This window comes from Berghia stephanieae, chromosome 10, assembly GCF_034508935.2.
Source record: "Berghia stephanieae isolate SIO BIC M18660-M18661 chromosome 10, UCSD_Bste_1.3, whole genome shotgun sequence".
Taxonomy (NCBI): domain Eukaryota; kingdom Metazoa; phylum Mollusca; class Gastropoda; order Nudibranchia; family Aeolidiidae; genus Berghia; species Berghia stephanieae.
In genome coordinates, this window is record NC_088369.1 from 28383050 (window position 1) to 28400549 (window position 17500).

At 36.6% G+C, this 17500-nt stretch overlaps 1 protein-coding gene across 1 annotated transcript in view; it reads left to right on the forward strand.

Annotated features, from left to right (window-relative positions):
- LOC144980925 (retinal guanylyl cyclase 1-like) overlaps positions 1-17500 on the forward strand; it is a 68902-nt gene that overhangs the window by 16649 nt on the left and 34753 nt on the right. Inside the window, exons 2-3 of the mRNA XM_078928863.1 lie at positions 14964-15069; positions 16356-16490. Of these exons, the coding sequence (XP_078784989.1) occupies positions 14986-15069; positions 16356-16490 (219 nt within the window). The 5' untranslated portion in view covers positions 14964-14985. The remainder of the gene's footprint in view (positions 1-14963; positions 15070-16355; positions 16491-17500) is intronic.

Here is a 17500-nt window from a genome sequence, read left to right on the forward strand (position 1 = left end):
AAAATACAAGTAAAAAATACCTCCCCCCCCCCAATAAAAATATCAGCCTGCCAGGACACGGGATCGAACCTCAGTCCTCCTGATTACCTCATGATTGCTTTATTTTTTTAAATTTTCCTTTCTGTATTGTCTGGCACCAGTCCATATCAAAATAAATAATTAAAGAATATACAAATAAAAAATTGAGCTTTTATATAGCGCAATATCCACTTAATGTGCTCAAAGCGCTTTACAGGGGGTCCCTGGTCAACAGAAACATTTAACATTTAGGACGGGACATTGAGAGATTGTACGCACGTAAAGAGCCTTTTCCAAGGACTCAACTAAGCGCCGAGTGAGGCTCAAACCCATGACCTTCCGATCCGAAAGCGATCATACCACAAGACCACATAACCGCATATCAAATTTTTCAAATCGTTGTCTTACACCAGAGTTACTCCCTACTTTGTCACTTTGACATTGAATAGTTTTGCTTAACATAATTTAATTTTACGCTTCGGATTGACTCAGACTTGATAACGCATTGAGACGATTTGTCACTCACAAATATCATGAAAGAAAGAAATATGCAATACCGTTAGTACTTCCGTCCTTTAACAAAGAAAAACACAAAAAACACGTATTTAAAATTTTGGCCTGAAAACTCGTCCTTCAAATATCGATCGATTAAAATGACTTCATCTTCCTAAACATTTTCAAATCTGGGACTTTCGCAGAGTTTTCTGTTCAAAACTGTAAATACGTGTTTTGATTTTTTTTTTTTTTTTTTTTTTTTTTTTTGTATTTATTTTTCCGAGTCCAGCAGTATATCAGTGGTCTATGCCAATTTCCTGGTCATAAAGAACGATAAATACCACAATGCGTAGACAATAAATTGGACGTAATATTCCTTGTCTATAAGAATGATCATTATGCCGTTAATCATGACATTAATCTCTGGCGTAATCGGAATCATGACATTGGAATTGGCGGATGTCATGATAAAGCAATGAATGCATAAGTACAGGATATTAGCAGAACAGCCATTTATAACGATGATATCCACATCTACAAATTTCTTTACAGATAAATTTTGCTAATTTTGGATTTTCTTTCTCCCAGATAGAGAGCCCTGTTACCAAAAGGGATTTGTACGAAAAATAAGTAAGAGTAGAGGAGGGAAGGATTTATTAAATAAGTGAGCATTGCCAAAATGGTGGGGGGGGGGGACACGTGGCTCAAGGGACAACATCAGACTTACATTCAAATAGAACTAAACAAACAAATAGATCGGGGCGTTTATGTATTGGAATTCAACAAATACCCAATGCGTATGCGCTTCACACTAATTTTTAATTTACTCCCTCAGTATGGCATATGGGACCGCATTTCAATTCCATTTCATATAGTAGGTGTCCACTCTTATAATATTCATCACGGTTTTAAGGTCGACCTGCTAATGTATATAAAGTACTTTCCCAAGGATACAACAACAAGGCCAGAACCTTTTAGTCATTGCCACGCTCCCTATAACTGGAAACTATAACAAGACGAGACCACCTTTTGCAACTGGAAGTCGTGAGCTATCCATGAGGCCAGTCTTCATCAATTTTTCGGCGATATTTTGAAAAAAAGCAACTTATATTAGAAATTTTAGCCAGAAAACTTATCCTTCAAAAATAGAAATATTAATCGATCGGTATTTGAGGGACACGTTTGCCGGCCAAATTTTTTTAAATGTTTTATTTCTTTTAGAGTACGGCAGTTTTCTCCATTCCACTTGTTCCTGGACCATCCACTCGACATTTCTCCAGCTTTTTCCATATCATTTCATTTCCTTGTTGAATGACAGTGTCAAATAATTATTTTGTTGCTCCATTGATACGACTATTGTCTATAACTTTCTCCTTGACCAAAATAGAAACCCAAATCCCCCGATCTATGTTATCTTAAAATGGAGTAGAAAAAGTTCCGATGAGACTAGGGGTATTTGTCACTTTCTAGCGCTCTAGCGATTAAGCTACAGTAATATATCCGTCTTACTGCCGTTTTCTGATAAAACACATTTTATTTCCATTCAGTTCAGATAACTTGTATTCCAAATGTCGATCGATTGAAATGCTCCTCAAATTGTCAAAGAGATTGAAGTCTCAGGTTTGAGAATTTTGACAAGATGGCGGATCACTTTAGTGGGTCGACAGTGGGTGTAAACGTTAATCTGTCCAAAACGAAAAAGTTTTGTTTTGCCAGAGCAAGAGAGATATTAGTGAAAGGCAATCCAAATCATCTACCTTTACACGAATTTCAACAATCAATCTCGTCTTACTGTCATTCTAGTAAAAAAAAAATACCCGATAAGGTTACGATTTATGTCCTGGATCATTTGTAGCCAGTAGATAGGGTGGTGGTAAATCCCGTTTAAAGATCGATGTGCCGAGGTTCGAATCCTGAGAGATGGATTGTTTGATTGTTTGACGCACAAGTTAGTTTTAAGTGACGAAGTCGGGGACAGGCCCTGGTGAAAGATACTGATCTGAAAAAGTGTGTATGAAACAGTGCCAGACATAGCAAAAAGAAAAATAGGGGAGAAAATCCCCCCAAAAAATCAGCTTGCCTTGACCAAAGATTGAACCTCGGACTTCATGCTTTAAGTTTTTATTTTTTATCGAGTTGTAGGGACTTTCAAACAATTCAATCACTGGATATAAGATGCATAAAGTAATGAATTCCTCAAAACTTACCGAGTTGAGATACGACAGCGTAGCTAGAACCTGAGTCCGAGAACAATAAATACAATGCTTTTATCATTCGGCTATCACGGCTTTATGTGGGAATGAACTAGGCCCGATGGCACGTGAGTTGAGTGTTCAACCAATTGAGCTACATGGCCTTAGTTGTTCATACTGTGTTGAATCAATAACCGTTTGGAATTAGACCACTTAACCATTTAATTGCCTTGCTCTGGAAAGATACGTATTTTAAATTTTAGCCAAATAACTCGTCCTTCAAATATCAATTGATTTAAATGACCCTCATCTTGGCAAAATCTCTCATACATGAGACTTTGCGGGAACCCAGGTTTGAGAGTTTTTGCTAAGACCGGCGTCATTTAAATCGATCGATATTTGAAGGACGAGTTTTCTAGCCAAACATTTGAATTCGTGTCGTACCAAAGTATGGCAGTTCACTAGTTTACATACAATCAGCATTGATTAAATGAAACGCACCCTTGATCGCGAACGTTTAAGAATAATGATACACAAGATCGATAAACACCATGGAGAATATTTACATCAGAACTTGTGAAATCGGCCGAGGCATCACAATCGGTTGGCTGCGTGGTGAAGGGCCTATAATTCAGCAAGTCCAACCAATAACGTTGTTGATTAATAAAAGGACTTGAGTATTTCAGACAAGAATGTTTTACATACTATAAGTATAAGGACCTACTTGAGCGAGTTTCCACTTATGAACACTAAAGAACTGTATTATTCTAGGCGTGAGGAGTCTATCATAGAATTATTTACGCTAAATCTAAATGAGACGCCATTGACAATGGAGTCAAAACAAACTACAAGCAACTCACGTCATCTGTCTATTTATCTTTCCATTAACTCATAACCCTTCACAATGGCATCCAGCTTTCAATGGATTCTTCCAAATTATACGGATCTAAAAAAGTATTTATGAAACAGTGCCAGACAAAGCAGAGCAAAATACCCTAAAAACATCCCATACACACTTTTTCAGATCTTGATCTTACACTAGTGCCTGCTTCCTAATTCATCACATTCTTCTATTTAACGAATTTACTCTCGTATCTAATTTAACATTAGTAAATCTGTCTCTCAATCAAATCATTCATTCTTTCATTCATCCATCAATCCAGTCACACGTCAATCTATCCATTCATCTGCTGTTCCTGCCCCCATCCACCCCCTCTCCCCACTCATCCAACCATCTACACACTCTCCATTATTTGTGGTGACTACAACGATCAATTTTTCCTTCCTCTCTTTCTCCCTAGCAAATAACCCTCCCACAAAACACAATTTACTTCCTGCGGCAATCGACCTTTCCCTTCACCCACCCAGACAACTATTCCTTTATCCATCAATGTATCCATCTACACATTCAACCATTCATCTATCCCAATTTCCCTCACTCATTTAACCTTCTACCCCCTCCACCCATTCATTCATCCATCCATTTACTCACCCCCCCCCCTTCCACCCCTACACGCACGAATACACACAGAGAGAGAGAGAGAGAGAGAGAGAGAGAGAGAGAGAGAGAGAGAGAGAGGGAGGGAGGGAGAGAGAGAGAATACACCTTTCCATTCAATTATTAACCTCTATATCCTTCTACTCCTCTATCCATCTATCCATCCATTCTTCCATCTATCCATTCATCCACCTACCCATCCATACATCCATCCGTCCATCTTACTATTCATCCATCAATCCCTCCATCCATTCATACATCCATTCATACAGCCATCCATCCATTCAACCATCTATCTATTCATCTACCCATCAATCCATCCTCCTTTCCATTTATCCATCTATTTGTCCATCCATCCATACGTCAAGACCAGCATTTATCCATCCATTTACATATCCATTCGTCCACTCGTGCATTTGTTCGCTCTTACTATCCACTCATCCATCAATTCATTCATCCAATCATCAATCAAACTTTCCTTCCACCCACCCATCCATCAAACCTTCTTTCCTCTCTTTCTACCATTTACTCAACTATCCATCCATTAATCATTTCATTTACCCAACCATCCATCCGACCTTCCTTCCATCCACCCATCCATCCTATCTTCAATCCACTATTCTTTCCAATTACTCACCCATCTACCCATCCATCAATTCATTCATCCACCCATTCTTCCATCCTTCTTTAAATCCACCCATCCATCGAACCTTCAATCCAATCCTCTTTTCACTTACTCGACCATCCACCAATCCATCAACGGAGTCACCCAACATTCCATTTAACCTTCAATCCATCCACTCATTAATCCAACCTTCAATCCACACTTTTCCACTTACTCAACCATCTACTCAACTGCAAATTCATCCACTCAACCCATCCACCCAACCCATCCATCCAACCCATCCATCCAACCCATCCATCCACCCATCCACCCAACCTTCATTCCACTCTTCTTTCCACTTACTCAACCATCCACCCATCTATAGATACTTGTGTTGACTTCAACAATCAACCCCTATTTACTGTACATCCGTTAAAAATAAGCGTCAGACAAAATACAATTTACTTCTAGACACAATTGACAATTCCGTAATTGCTGCGCTCGTTGAAACAACAATGAATTCAGTTCTTTTAAAACTTATCGATCTCTTCATATAAGGCCCATGTTCGGGCAATACAATGTCTCATTTGGTAACAAGGTCAAACTTTTTTAGGGTGGTCAGAAGCCAGGGTTGCTGGACAAGGCATTTAATACACTATAGTCCACCCGACTAAGCTATGAATGACCACATTTTCAATATCATCAATGACAGTAGAAATGTCATTGGTTCCCGTCCACGTGTACTTTTATTCCTTCAGAGCCATGAGGTCCTTGGTGCCGGAGTGTATCTCTGTTTCTATAGTGTGAAACAGAAATAGCAATTGCTTGCTACTTTTTGGTTCGGACTCTAGTCATACTATTGGAAGTAGTAGTAGTAGTAGTAGTAGTAGTAGTAGTAGTAGTAGGAGGAGGAGGAGGAGGAGGAGGAGGAGGAGGAGGAGGAGTAGTAATATTAATAGTAGTAGTAGTAGTAGTAGTAGTAGTAGTAGTAGTAGTAGTAGTAGTAGTAGTAGTAGTAGTAGTAGTAGTAGTAGTAGTAGTAGAAGTAGTAGTAGTAGTAGTAGTAGTAGTAGTAGTAGTAGTAGTAGTAGTAGTAGTAGTAGTAGTAGAAGAAGAAGAAGAAGAAGAAGAAGAAGAAGAAGAAGAAGAAGAAGAGAAGAGAAGAAAAAAGAGAAGAGAACTGCATGCCTGGTTTGTAAATCATTCGAAGTCTGTTGACATAATTTATTTTACTGTTACACTAAGAAGACCGATTTCGGACACTTACTGAGTATAAAACTGCCATTCAATTAGCAGCTGGCAGAAATATAAAATGATTTTGTATTTGCTCTTGCACTGGAACATCTCGGAAAGGTCAATTCCCTTGGTGGGTCAATTGACCGGTGAAAAGCTGTGAAGTGAGAAACGTTTGGGGCTATTTCAAGGGTCGATAGAACGGGACAGTATTGGGTGGGCGGTAATGGGCTGGGCGGGTCGGGTAGGTACGAGACTGGACTAGATTTTGTACATAAAACAATGAGTACGAGTTAATCTCTTTTGTACGTGACTCGGTATGTATCCGAACGTTACACTTTCAACACATATCATGTAGCTGTTTATTAGCCTTGTTGGAAGACAATATCAAATAGGTTGATACATGATTAAAATTGTTTTCAAGACATAACTTTATTAAAGTTATCTAACCCATAATATATTCATTCTTCATTTGAATAACAAGTTATCTGATCATTTCTTAAATATGAGTTTTTCCAGAGTACGACAGGAACTGGTAAAAAGATTGGACCATTTTATCACCCTAGTACAGAATGACTTTATATTTTACAACTAAATAAAACTCCCTGTATTCTTTCACAGGGAGAATTTTCCAAGGTTTGTCTCAATAAATGACCGAGGCGTGAGCCGTAGTGCAGCTTCACAAAATTAAATTCAAAGAAAAATTCAGATGTTGATAAAAAAGTTCAAAACCTGGTCTCCCGTGTTATGGTGCAATGCCTTATCTATTTGGCCGTAAAATGTAAACTTGTCTTCATACAGTCTTATATTTTATAAGGTCAATTTTTTTCCTAATTTGAAAACATTATATTTAACATAATAAAATAACCTCAAAATTCGGAGGAATAATTTTAAAATACAAATCTACTGATCAACCTTGCTTAGTAATCATAAAGTGAAACAAAACAAACTATAAAAATTTATTTGCTTTATCCAGTTAACTGCTGTACTCTATCAAAACAAATATTCAAAAATTTGGCCGGAAAAGTCGTCCATCAAATATTGATCGATTTAAATGACTCTGAACTTTGGCAAAAATCTCAAACCTGGGACTTCCCGAGGTCTATCTAAGTCCCGGGTTTAAGAGTTTTTGCCAAGATGAGGGTCATTTAAATCAATTAATATTTGAAGGACGAATTTTCTGGCCAATTTTTAAAATACTGGTCTTTCCAGAGTACCGTAGTTAACTGGTTAGATTCCAACAAAAATCCTAACAAAGCTGATTCAGACATTGTAATCTCTTTGTCTCCGGATAGCCATTACGTAAAACTCCACAAGAACTGATAATGGAATCAAAGGAGTATTCCGTTCCTTTACAGCTATTTGAACCTTTACTGGCGGAATTCGAATGTATTCAGGGGCAGCGTGGCTCAGCGCTGCGGTCTTTGCTTCGTACCCGAAAGGTACTGAGTTCGACCACCCGCCGCCTCTCTGTGTGGCGTTTAACAAGTCACCTCGCCCAAGCTCAATTTGCGGCGCAGTACTGCGGCTGACGTTTGGGTTTTTCCTGTCTTCCCTAGAGACAAATTTCCTCTATGGGATGAATATAGGGATTTTTAAAAATTCAAATCTGATTAAACAAAGCTTTTTCATAATGTTATGCAAGGGAGGGTGTCAAATGGTTCAGTAGTTAAGGTATTGAACTATGTCTCAGGATGTACATGGATTGAGCTCGGATTCATCCGCTTTTGTCAATTTGTTCTTTGAACAAGATTATTAGTTCCGAAGATGTTCATTTGGAGAGCATAGGTAATTCCCGTTGACACCAGACGTTTAAGCGAGGGACGACACCCCTGTAAAAATCGCTTGGAGCACGTTTAATAATAATTGCGCTATATTGCTCTATATTGCTATATAGCTATATATTGCGCTCAATTTTTTAAAAATCTATTATTTCTTAATAAAACAAATCTTTGTATTGATACATCTCTAGACCCGCCGGTAAAGGTTGAAATAATAGAGAAATAAACAATTTGAATGGGATCTCTTATTGTCGTGTTAGTGTTGGCAATCGGCTTAGAAGAAATTAGTGAGGTAGAAACCTTTCATGTTGTCTGCGGCTTTGGACTTTGTCAAATTATCATATGTGACCCGCCATGTCAGACCGGCTTTATGTCTGGGTGATTTCGATGCTAAAAATAGATTTTCTGATCAAAAACATAGAAATCTGGGTTCAGTCGAAACGTTTTATTGAAGAGAGAAAGACATGGTTTCTGTAAAGTAACAGTTTCATAAATCTGTTAAAAGTATTAAACAAAAAGGAATATAACAGCTTCAAAAAAGAACAAAATATCAAGCATGGAACGTTTCGGGCTCAAAACCCTTCTTCGGCTCGGCAACAACGAAAAACAATAAAGACTTAAATACATTACTAAATTCCAGAATTTTTTACAAGAGAAGACCTACCAAATTATCTCTGTCGCCTATCTGGAATTTAGTGATGTATGTATGCCTTCATTGTTTTTTGTTGTTGGCTGATGAAGGGTTTTGAGCCCGAAACGTTCCGTGTTTGTTTGTTTATTTTTTTCTTTTTTGAAGCTGTTAAATTTATTTTTGTTTATTATTTTTTTCAGTCCACAGCTTCCAGCAGCTTAGTACCACTTTCATAAATCTGTTATTTTGTATTTTAAAATCACTTTCGGCATTTGAATCATCCCGACTTTTAAAATAACACTTGAGCTGTTATATAGCGCAAAATCCACTAAACATGCTCAAAACCCAATACAAAGGGTCCCTGACAAACAACAACAGGTAGCATGTAGAACGAGACCTGACGCCAGTTTGGCGATATTACATTTTTATTCCTACAGAGACAACACGTGTAACGGCCAGGTACTCATTTTACACATGGGAACGGTGAGAGAATGTTAGTAAAGGGCTTTTTCCAAGGTCTCAACTATGCGCCGAGCGAGATTCGAACCCAGAACCTTCCGATCCGAAATCGAGTATCATACCACAAGACCACATAGCTGCATTTATTTGCAGGTCTGATAACTGAACGCATTTATGGGCTTGATTTAACATCGGTGTAATGGGCGATAGCGTGGGATGGCGTGGCTTAGCGGTACGGTCTTTGCTTCGTACCCAAAAGGTACCGAGTTCAATCACCCGCCGTGCTGTGTGACCTTGAGCAAGTCACATCACCCAAGTTCACTTTGCGGCGCTGAACTGCGGCTGACGCCTGGGTTATTCCAGTCTTCCCTAATAATAATAATAATAATAATAATAATATAATAATAATAATAATAATAATAATAATAATAATAATAATAATAATAATAATAATAATAATGATAATAATAATGATAATAATAATAATAATAATAATAATAATAATAATGATAATGATGATAATAATAATAATAATAATAATAATAATAATAATAATAATAATAATAATAATAATAATAATAATAATAATAATAATAATAATAATAATGAAATGCGGGATAAGCTGAAAGAAGCATGATGATGATGATGATGATGATGATGATGATGATGATGATGATGATGATGATGATGATGATGATGATGAGAGTGAGTCCGATTTGAAAAAGAGCAAGAGAGAGAGAGAGAGAGAGAGAGAGAGAGAGAGAGAGAGAGATAGAGAGAGAGCGGGGAAGACAGTCAATTTGGAAATGAAAGTCTGTGTGTCCGCGTATGTGTTTGTGTGTGTGTGTGGTTATGTGTGCGTGTGTGTGTGTGTGTGAGAGAGAGAGAGAGAGAGAGAGAGAGAGGGAGAGAAAGATAGAGAGAGAGAGTTAATTTGAAAATTGAAGTTAGATAGATAGATAGATAGATATAATCTATTATCTATTATGCCTTTTTCGCCACGACATCATAAGATATCGTCGCCTAGGCATTCCACGAAGATAGATAAATCATCAAACAAGATGTCTGATGTCAACAGGAATCACCCATGTTGGCCAAGTGAGCAAATTGGGGGTTAATAATCTTGCTCAAGGAAAAAAAAACGAAAACGCCTGAAGCGGGGCTCGAAATATATAAAGATATAAAGATAGATAAATAGAAAGATTGGTATCCATTACAATGACCCATCCCATAATGAATTGGGTTATCAGACATACAAATAAGTGCACATCGATACATACATACCTTTTGCCTGGTATTTTGGGATAACTGGTTTTTCTTTTATTTTTCTTTCTACTTTGTTTCATACACATCTTTTCAAAATTCAATCCTTTTAAAAGGGACATAATTATCAGAGAGAGAGAGAGAGATAACAGCTCTCATTAGAGCCGGGATAAAGACAAACACATGCACTATTGAAACAAACTTAATTGCGTCTTTCATTTAAAATGTCTTTCTCTTTATCTACTCTCGAATATTTGTCCAAACTTTATTCGTGTAATTTTTTAAAATATTTGATATTATTCTGTTTAGAGAGATTAAATGCCATCTTGGGAGTTCGTGATGTAATGATGATGTGAGCATACATAGAAAGCGTTGAGAGTAAGCATTTTGTTTACTTACAAATCCTGATAATTACCGTCATTATGTGATAACGAGAGAGTTGGATACAGAGTGCAACAGACAAGTTCTAAGGGTCAGTGGGAATAATTTAATGTTTGTATTTGAGTGTGGCGAGAGCATGTCGATGTGTGGGCTTGTGTGTTTGTGTGTGTGCATGTGTCTGCGTGTGTGTTTTGTGCGTGTTTGTGTGCCTAAATTCACTTTAAACCTGATTTCTCCACCTCCTCCTCCTCCTCCTCCTCCTCCTCCTCCTCCTCCTCCTCCTCCTCCTCCTCCTCAGCCTTTTATTGTCTTCTTCGTATTCTTCTTCTTCTTTTTTACCTCCTCTTCGTCCTCGTCTTCCTCCTCAACCTCTCCCTCCCCTCCACCTCCTCCTCCTCCTTCTTCTTCTTCTTCTTCTTCTTCTTCTTCTTCTTCTTCTTCTTCTTCTTCTTCTTCTCCTCCTTCTTATCCTCCTCCTCCTCCTCCTCCTCCTCCTCCTCCTCCTCCTCCTCCTCCTCCTCCTCCTCTTCCTCCTCATCGTTTTTTTTTTGTCTTCTTCATATTCTTCTTCCTCTTTTTTACCTCCTCCTCGTCCTCGTCTTCCTCCTCAACCTCCCCGCTCTCCTCCTCCTCGTCCTCCTCCTCCTTCTTCTTCTTCTTCTTCTTCTTCTTCTTCTTCTTCTTCTTCTTCTTCTTCTTCTTCTTCTTCTTCTTCTTCTACTACTTCTTCTTCTTCTTCTTCTCCTTAACCTCCTCCTCCTCCTCTTCCTTCTTGTTCTTCTTCATCTTGTCAGTTCAATTGACAATTTGTGTTTATGTGCTAGATTTTCATCTCAATCCGCTTTCATTCAAAAGATATCTGTCTTCGTTCAATAAATTGAAACTTACATTTCATCACTAATCGTTTTTTTTTTAAAGATAAGAAATGACTATTTTCATCAATGTGTGTGTTTATTTTGTTTTGCCAGGCCAGTCATTCAACCAATTACGTTTAAAGTACAATGTACCAAAAAAAAAAAGGTTTAAACCAAAATTTCTAATGGGGGTCCCGATAGCTCAGTTGGTAGAGCACTCGTTTCCCACGAAAGTAACTGAGATCGACCCAGGGTGCAGTCGAGATTTTTTTCTGAACCCCCTATCCACCCAGCAGTTATTGGGTAGCTGGGTCTTTTAGATCTGGCGGAAATTACATTGCTATAGGACAGCGTCCTGTCCAAACGATAGTAAGCAATGGCTAGTGTCCGTTTCACGCTATGAAAATGAGATAAACTCCGGCTCCATGGGCCTCATGGCTCTGAAGAACTACTTAAGGGAATTTCTAAGACCCATTTTGTACTGTGGCCGAGGGGGAATCAATTAAGCAACTCTAATTAGAATTACATAGATTATAATTTTTTTTAAATACGTGACCGAATTGAATTATTTGCTCTCAAGGTCTTGTGGCCACTATTATCCAGTTAAAAAAGAAAAACTGTTTTTTTTTTAAAATTCGGCCAGAAAACTCGTTTTTAAATATCTATCGATTTAAATGAGCCTCATCTTGGCAAAACCTGGGACCTCGCGAGGACTTTAAGGAGCCCCAGCTATGAGACATTCAATTTTGAGGTGGTATATAATGTCTTGGTTATTTATCTGAATATAACCATAGATCTAACAATCTCCACCAAGAGAACAGTCATAGAAATGCGACTCGGACTTTATTGAAGGGATCGAATATATCCATGCCGCCGTCAGAGCAGGCTATGACTCGGCTGTTGAAGACAACGACCGTTAAAACTAAAGGACCAATTCGTCCAGCGAGTTCCTTTCCTCACTGCAAATACATTGGTGTAACCATTGATGACAGGTTCAAGTGGGATGAACACTTGAAAATAATGAAACATAAGATGTGCAGACGTACTTGGGGTTTTTTATATCAAAAGTTAGAATAGATAAGACCCTCTGCACATTATTTTATAAAACAGCAATCGAAAGTGTCTTGTCATTTTGTTTAACAGCTTGGGGAGGAACTTGCTTAGCAATGGAAAGGAACAAAATAAATTCAAATATTTTATAAATGCATTAAATGTATACATGATGTTGACAATGTGGATCTTTTAAATGAGACTTTTTGTATTAGTAAAATATAAAATATTAAATGACCAGCATCATCCACTAAGACCATCAGTTATTATGTCACGAAGTAGTATTGGCCCTTTCTCTATTTCAACAAAAATAGAGGCACCGAAAATCGTTTCTGCCGTCCAGTATTAGGCTTTATAACAACAAGCAATAATCATTTTATATAATTATTTTCGATTTTTTACTTCCAAATAATGTAAATATTTATTTATCAATTTATTTGTTTTGTTATCTTTTCAATTTTCAATTTATAGTGACAATCTTAACTGTTTTACAGTGTTGAAATTATTCATATATAAGCGTGACTCTGGCTGTAAAACCGCTCCTTAGGTATAAATACATCACGTTTCCATTATCTATTTATCTTATTGTGTAAATTATAACACGTCTGTACAAAAAAACGTCCTTTTTGCGATGCAATAAAGTATTATTATTATTATTATTATTATTATTATTATTATTATTATTATTATTATTATTATTATTATTATTATTATTATTATTATTATTATTATTATCATTATTATTATTATTATTATTATTATTATTATTATTATTATTATTATTATCATTATTATTATTATCATTATTATTATTATTATTATTATTATTATTATTATTATTATTATTATTATCATTATTATTATTATTATTATTATTATTATTATTATTATTATTATTTGAAGATCAATACCTGCTTGACAGTTCTGCCGTACTCTGGAAAAACACATATTTCAAAATTTGTCCAGAAAACTCGTCCTCGAAATATCGATCGATTTAAATGAAGGACGAGTTTTCTGGCCAAATTTTTAAATGATATATCTATGTTTTTCCAGAGTATGGCAGCGTTTGTGATAGATTCCTCCTTCAGCACCCGTTTAACCGGTTAAGTACTGTACTCCAGAAAAACATGTTTTGTTCTTTTTAATTTATTCAGAAAACGAGTCCTTCAAATATCGATCGATTCAAATGACAATCTATCTTGGCAAAAAACTCTCACACCTGGACTTCGCAAAGTCTCCCTTAATATCCCAAGGATTCAGATTCAGATTCGATGAAGGCTGAGTTTTCTTAACAGATTTTTGAATACGTGTTTTTTTTTCAGAGCACGGTCGTTAAATGATTAATGAGAACAGACCTTTGTAGAGCCATGTTTACTGTTAAAGTCGGGGAATTAGAAATGTCGGAGCTTCTACCAGAAGCTCTAAACTAAAAGGGATTCATTGAAGAGTGTAACTCAATTTAGCTATGAGAGGTTTGACAGTTTAATCGTCCAAACGTTTGACATGATAGAATATATGACATGAAGTTGAACTTAATTTTTGAATTATGGATTTTCCTTCTTTTACACGTCTGTTTATATTTTAAATTAATTTCTCCATTCGATTCAGTTCAAATTTAATGTTCCTTTCATTTGTTGACAGAAACAGTCCTTTAAAATGCTTTTATTTATTTTAAAAGAAACATTTATCGGGATTTCCTTTGAATATGTTTTGTAGCTAGCACAATTTATGGCAACCCTTTTAGTCCCTTGAAAAATGCATGGGTGACAATAATAAACTGTGGTTAATAATACCAACAACAACGGTTATATTCTATGCGCCAATGGTGATAATGTCACGTGACCGCTTACGCTTAACGAACACTAAACATGACAATTCATTGTATGAACAGTGTAGGGTACGTGGGCAAAATATAGATTGAGAATATTCTCTATGACAAAACATCAATGCAACATTGCATTCCTAATTGTGAGTATAACAAAACTATCGACATTTCTGAACAGAATTAAAACCAAACGCGCTTTAGATTACAAATCAATTCAATATGTCCATAAGAAGTAAAAAGAGTATTTCCTTCAGAAAACTGCTTTTTTAAAAAACACAAGCAAAACACTTTGATGGCCAGAAAACTGTTTATTTCATATATCACTTTAAGATAACTCCCAACCTGTTAACTTCCAAAAAATCTCAAGTCACTTTTTGAAAATCAAATGAAGGCTTTCTTAATTTATTTTTAAATGATTTAAATGTTTCTGGTCAAAGGCATTGTTCAATACACGCTAAAATAATCGCGCCGAGCCAGTTACAGGTTGTATTATATCCCTTCAATCATTCATCTCTCTCTCTCTCTCTCTCTCTCTCTCTCTCTCTCTCTCTCTCTCTCTCTCTCTCTCTCTCTCTCTCTCTCTCTCTCTCTCTCTCTCTCTCTACTTTTATCTTTTAATCTGTTAGTTATCATTCTCTCTAATTTGATTATTGACTGTTTGAAATAATCTTTCATCCAGGCGTTACTTGACGAACAAGGAAATGGCCAAAGGTCCCAACAAGATTTTGATGACCTCAGCAGATCTAGTGTTCATTTACAAGAAAGATGTTGGGAAGAGCTCTCGGGTAAGTAGAGGAGTGAATTTATTAAAACGAGAGTATAACAGCTTCTAAACAAAACAAAATAATAGACCAACAATATGCTTATCGCGGAATGTTTTGGGATCAAAACCCTCTTGAACAAAAAAAAAACAAATTTAAAAAGTAATATCCAGACAGATGGACAGAATAAACCATCATTGCATATAATCTGGGTGTGTTCGATGGCGGAAAGTTTGAAACCAATCATTAAACAATAATTTTTTTACAGTCCACATATTTTAATATCTGAGTATTCACTTTGGGAAATACATATGTTGTTCAGAGCCGTAAGTGAAACGGGAGTTTTTCCTTTGTGCACAGCAATAAGCTGACTATTCTGTTAATAATGACATAAATAAATGCGCAGAGACGTGTGTCATGAAACCTTAGAGATTTTTTTAAAAACTTTCCCGACAATGGGAAGTTGTGACTGGCCGCGAGAGGGACGCTCTACAGTGGATGCCATCCATTAATCGTAAAAAAAAACATATATTATGTGTTTCTAGCGTACCGTGAGTCTTTCTGGCGACTTTGTGAGATATGCTGTCTAAAAGCAATGACAAAAAGTTGAGTGACGTCAACTTCGTTCTATCTATAAACATTTAAGGTTAAACATAGTTTTATATGTTGGTACAAGATATCTGGCAGGTGGCTGTTATGAATATATTATCAAAACTCATAGCATCAACGCAATGCGACGACCGAGAAAAGTAAAAAGTGAGTTGACATTAGTAAGTAGTACCCAGAAAACAAATGTTCCATTTGGTTAAATTGAACTTGTCTTTTGATATCATTTTAGATTGGTGCACACCTGTGTAGTTCGTTATATTTACCAATCACAGCCATTGTTTACAATATGACGACTGTCCGAGGGGCGTGGTTATGTTCCCTTTCACTAGGTGTACGAAGGATACGTTGGTGTCCGATAGCTCAGTTGGTAGAGCACTCGCTTTACATGCAAAGGGACCAAGATCGTTCCCGAGTCGAGATTATTTGCTGACCCCTTTCCACCCAGCCAGCAATGATTGGGTAGCTGGATCTGCTGGACCTTGCAATAGAATAGCGTCCTTTAAAAAGGGTTGCAAGCAATTGCTAATAAACTCCAGCTCCATAGGCCTTATGTCTCTGGAGGAATACTTTTTTATCGTCTGTCTCCGGGACTTTTTTATTATGGACATAGTTATATCGTTATTGTATTTTTTATTATTTACAACGCCGCCGGATTTCGGCATTCTATGTGATTCTCTGTTCTTGTTTTATTGGCTGTCCAGACAATGCTGAAGTCCAGGGGAACCTTGACGGAAAAGGAGAATACACCAGACATCATAAGGGCATCGGACCCAGCCTCTCGATCGATGCCTAGTTTGAATGATCTCAATGATTTTACACAGACTGCTAGATATAACGTGAGTGAAATGTCATCATTATCATTGTCGTCAGAAGAAGCATCGCCATCATCATCACGAACATCATCATTATCAATATGCTTTACAATCTTCATCATTAGCGTCAACATCACTCATCATCATCATCATCATCATCATCATCATCATCATCATCATCATCATCATCATCATCATCAACAACAACAACATAATCAGTATCATAATCAAAATCGTCACTATTGTTATCCCCAGCATCATGATCATCACCACCATCATCGTCATCCTCCTCCTCATCATCATCATGATCATCATCATCATCATCATCATTATCATCATCATATCATCATCATCTTCTTATTCTTCTTCTTCAAAATCAACAACAACAGCAGTTAAAAATCGTCCTTATCATCATTACGATCATCCTCTTCATTATCAATATCAAAAACAACAACAAAAACAACAACAACAATAACAACAACAAGAGCATGAACAACAACAATAACTTAAGCACTTTCAACCTTGAGCACAAAGCCATTATCATCTCATCTTCTCTACCGCCCCCACATCCCTGTTTCCTTGCCTCGCCACCCACATCTTTTACCAAGTATCCTCCCCAAAGGAATAAACTGAATTGACAATGACTTATTCTCAGATCTTTTACATTTTAAAGCTTTCACTCGCTGTTTGGTTTTCAATGGTAGTTCATCTAGTTTCAACTGATGTATCAGATAGATAGATATATATATATATATATATATATATATATATATATATGTATATATATATATGTATATATATGTGTGTGTGTGTGTGTGTGTGTGTGTGTGTTTGTGTGTGTGAGTGTGTGTGTGTGTTGGGAGAGAGAGGGAGAGACAGATACTATGGGTTCATTTTTTTTGTTATACTTCACGGTTGGTTTTGTCATAATACATAAATGATCATTCTGAAGAATAAGATGAGATCTTGCAAATACGCTATATACCTATGATCGTTCATTCCTTTGTATTTATTAAACGGTATTTGTATCGTGC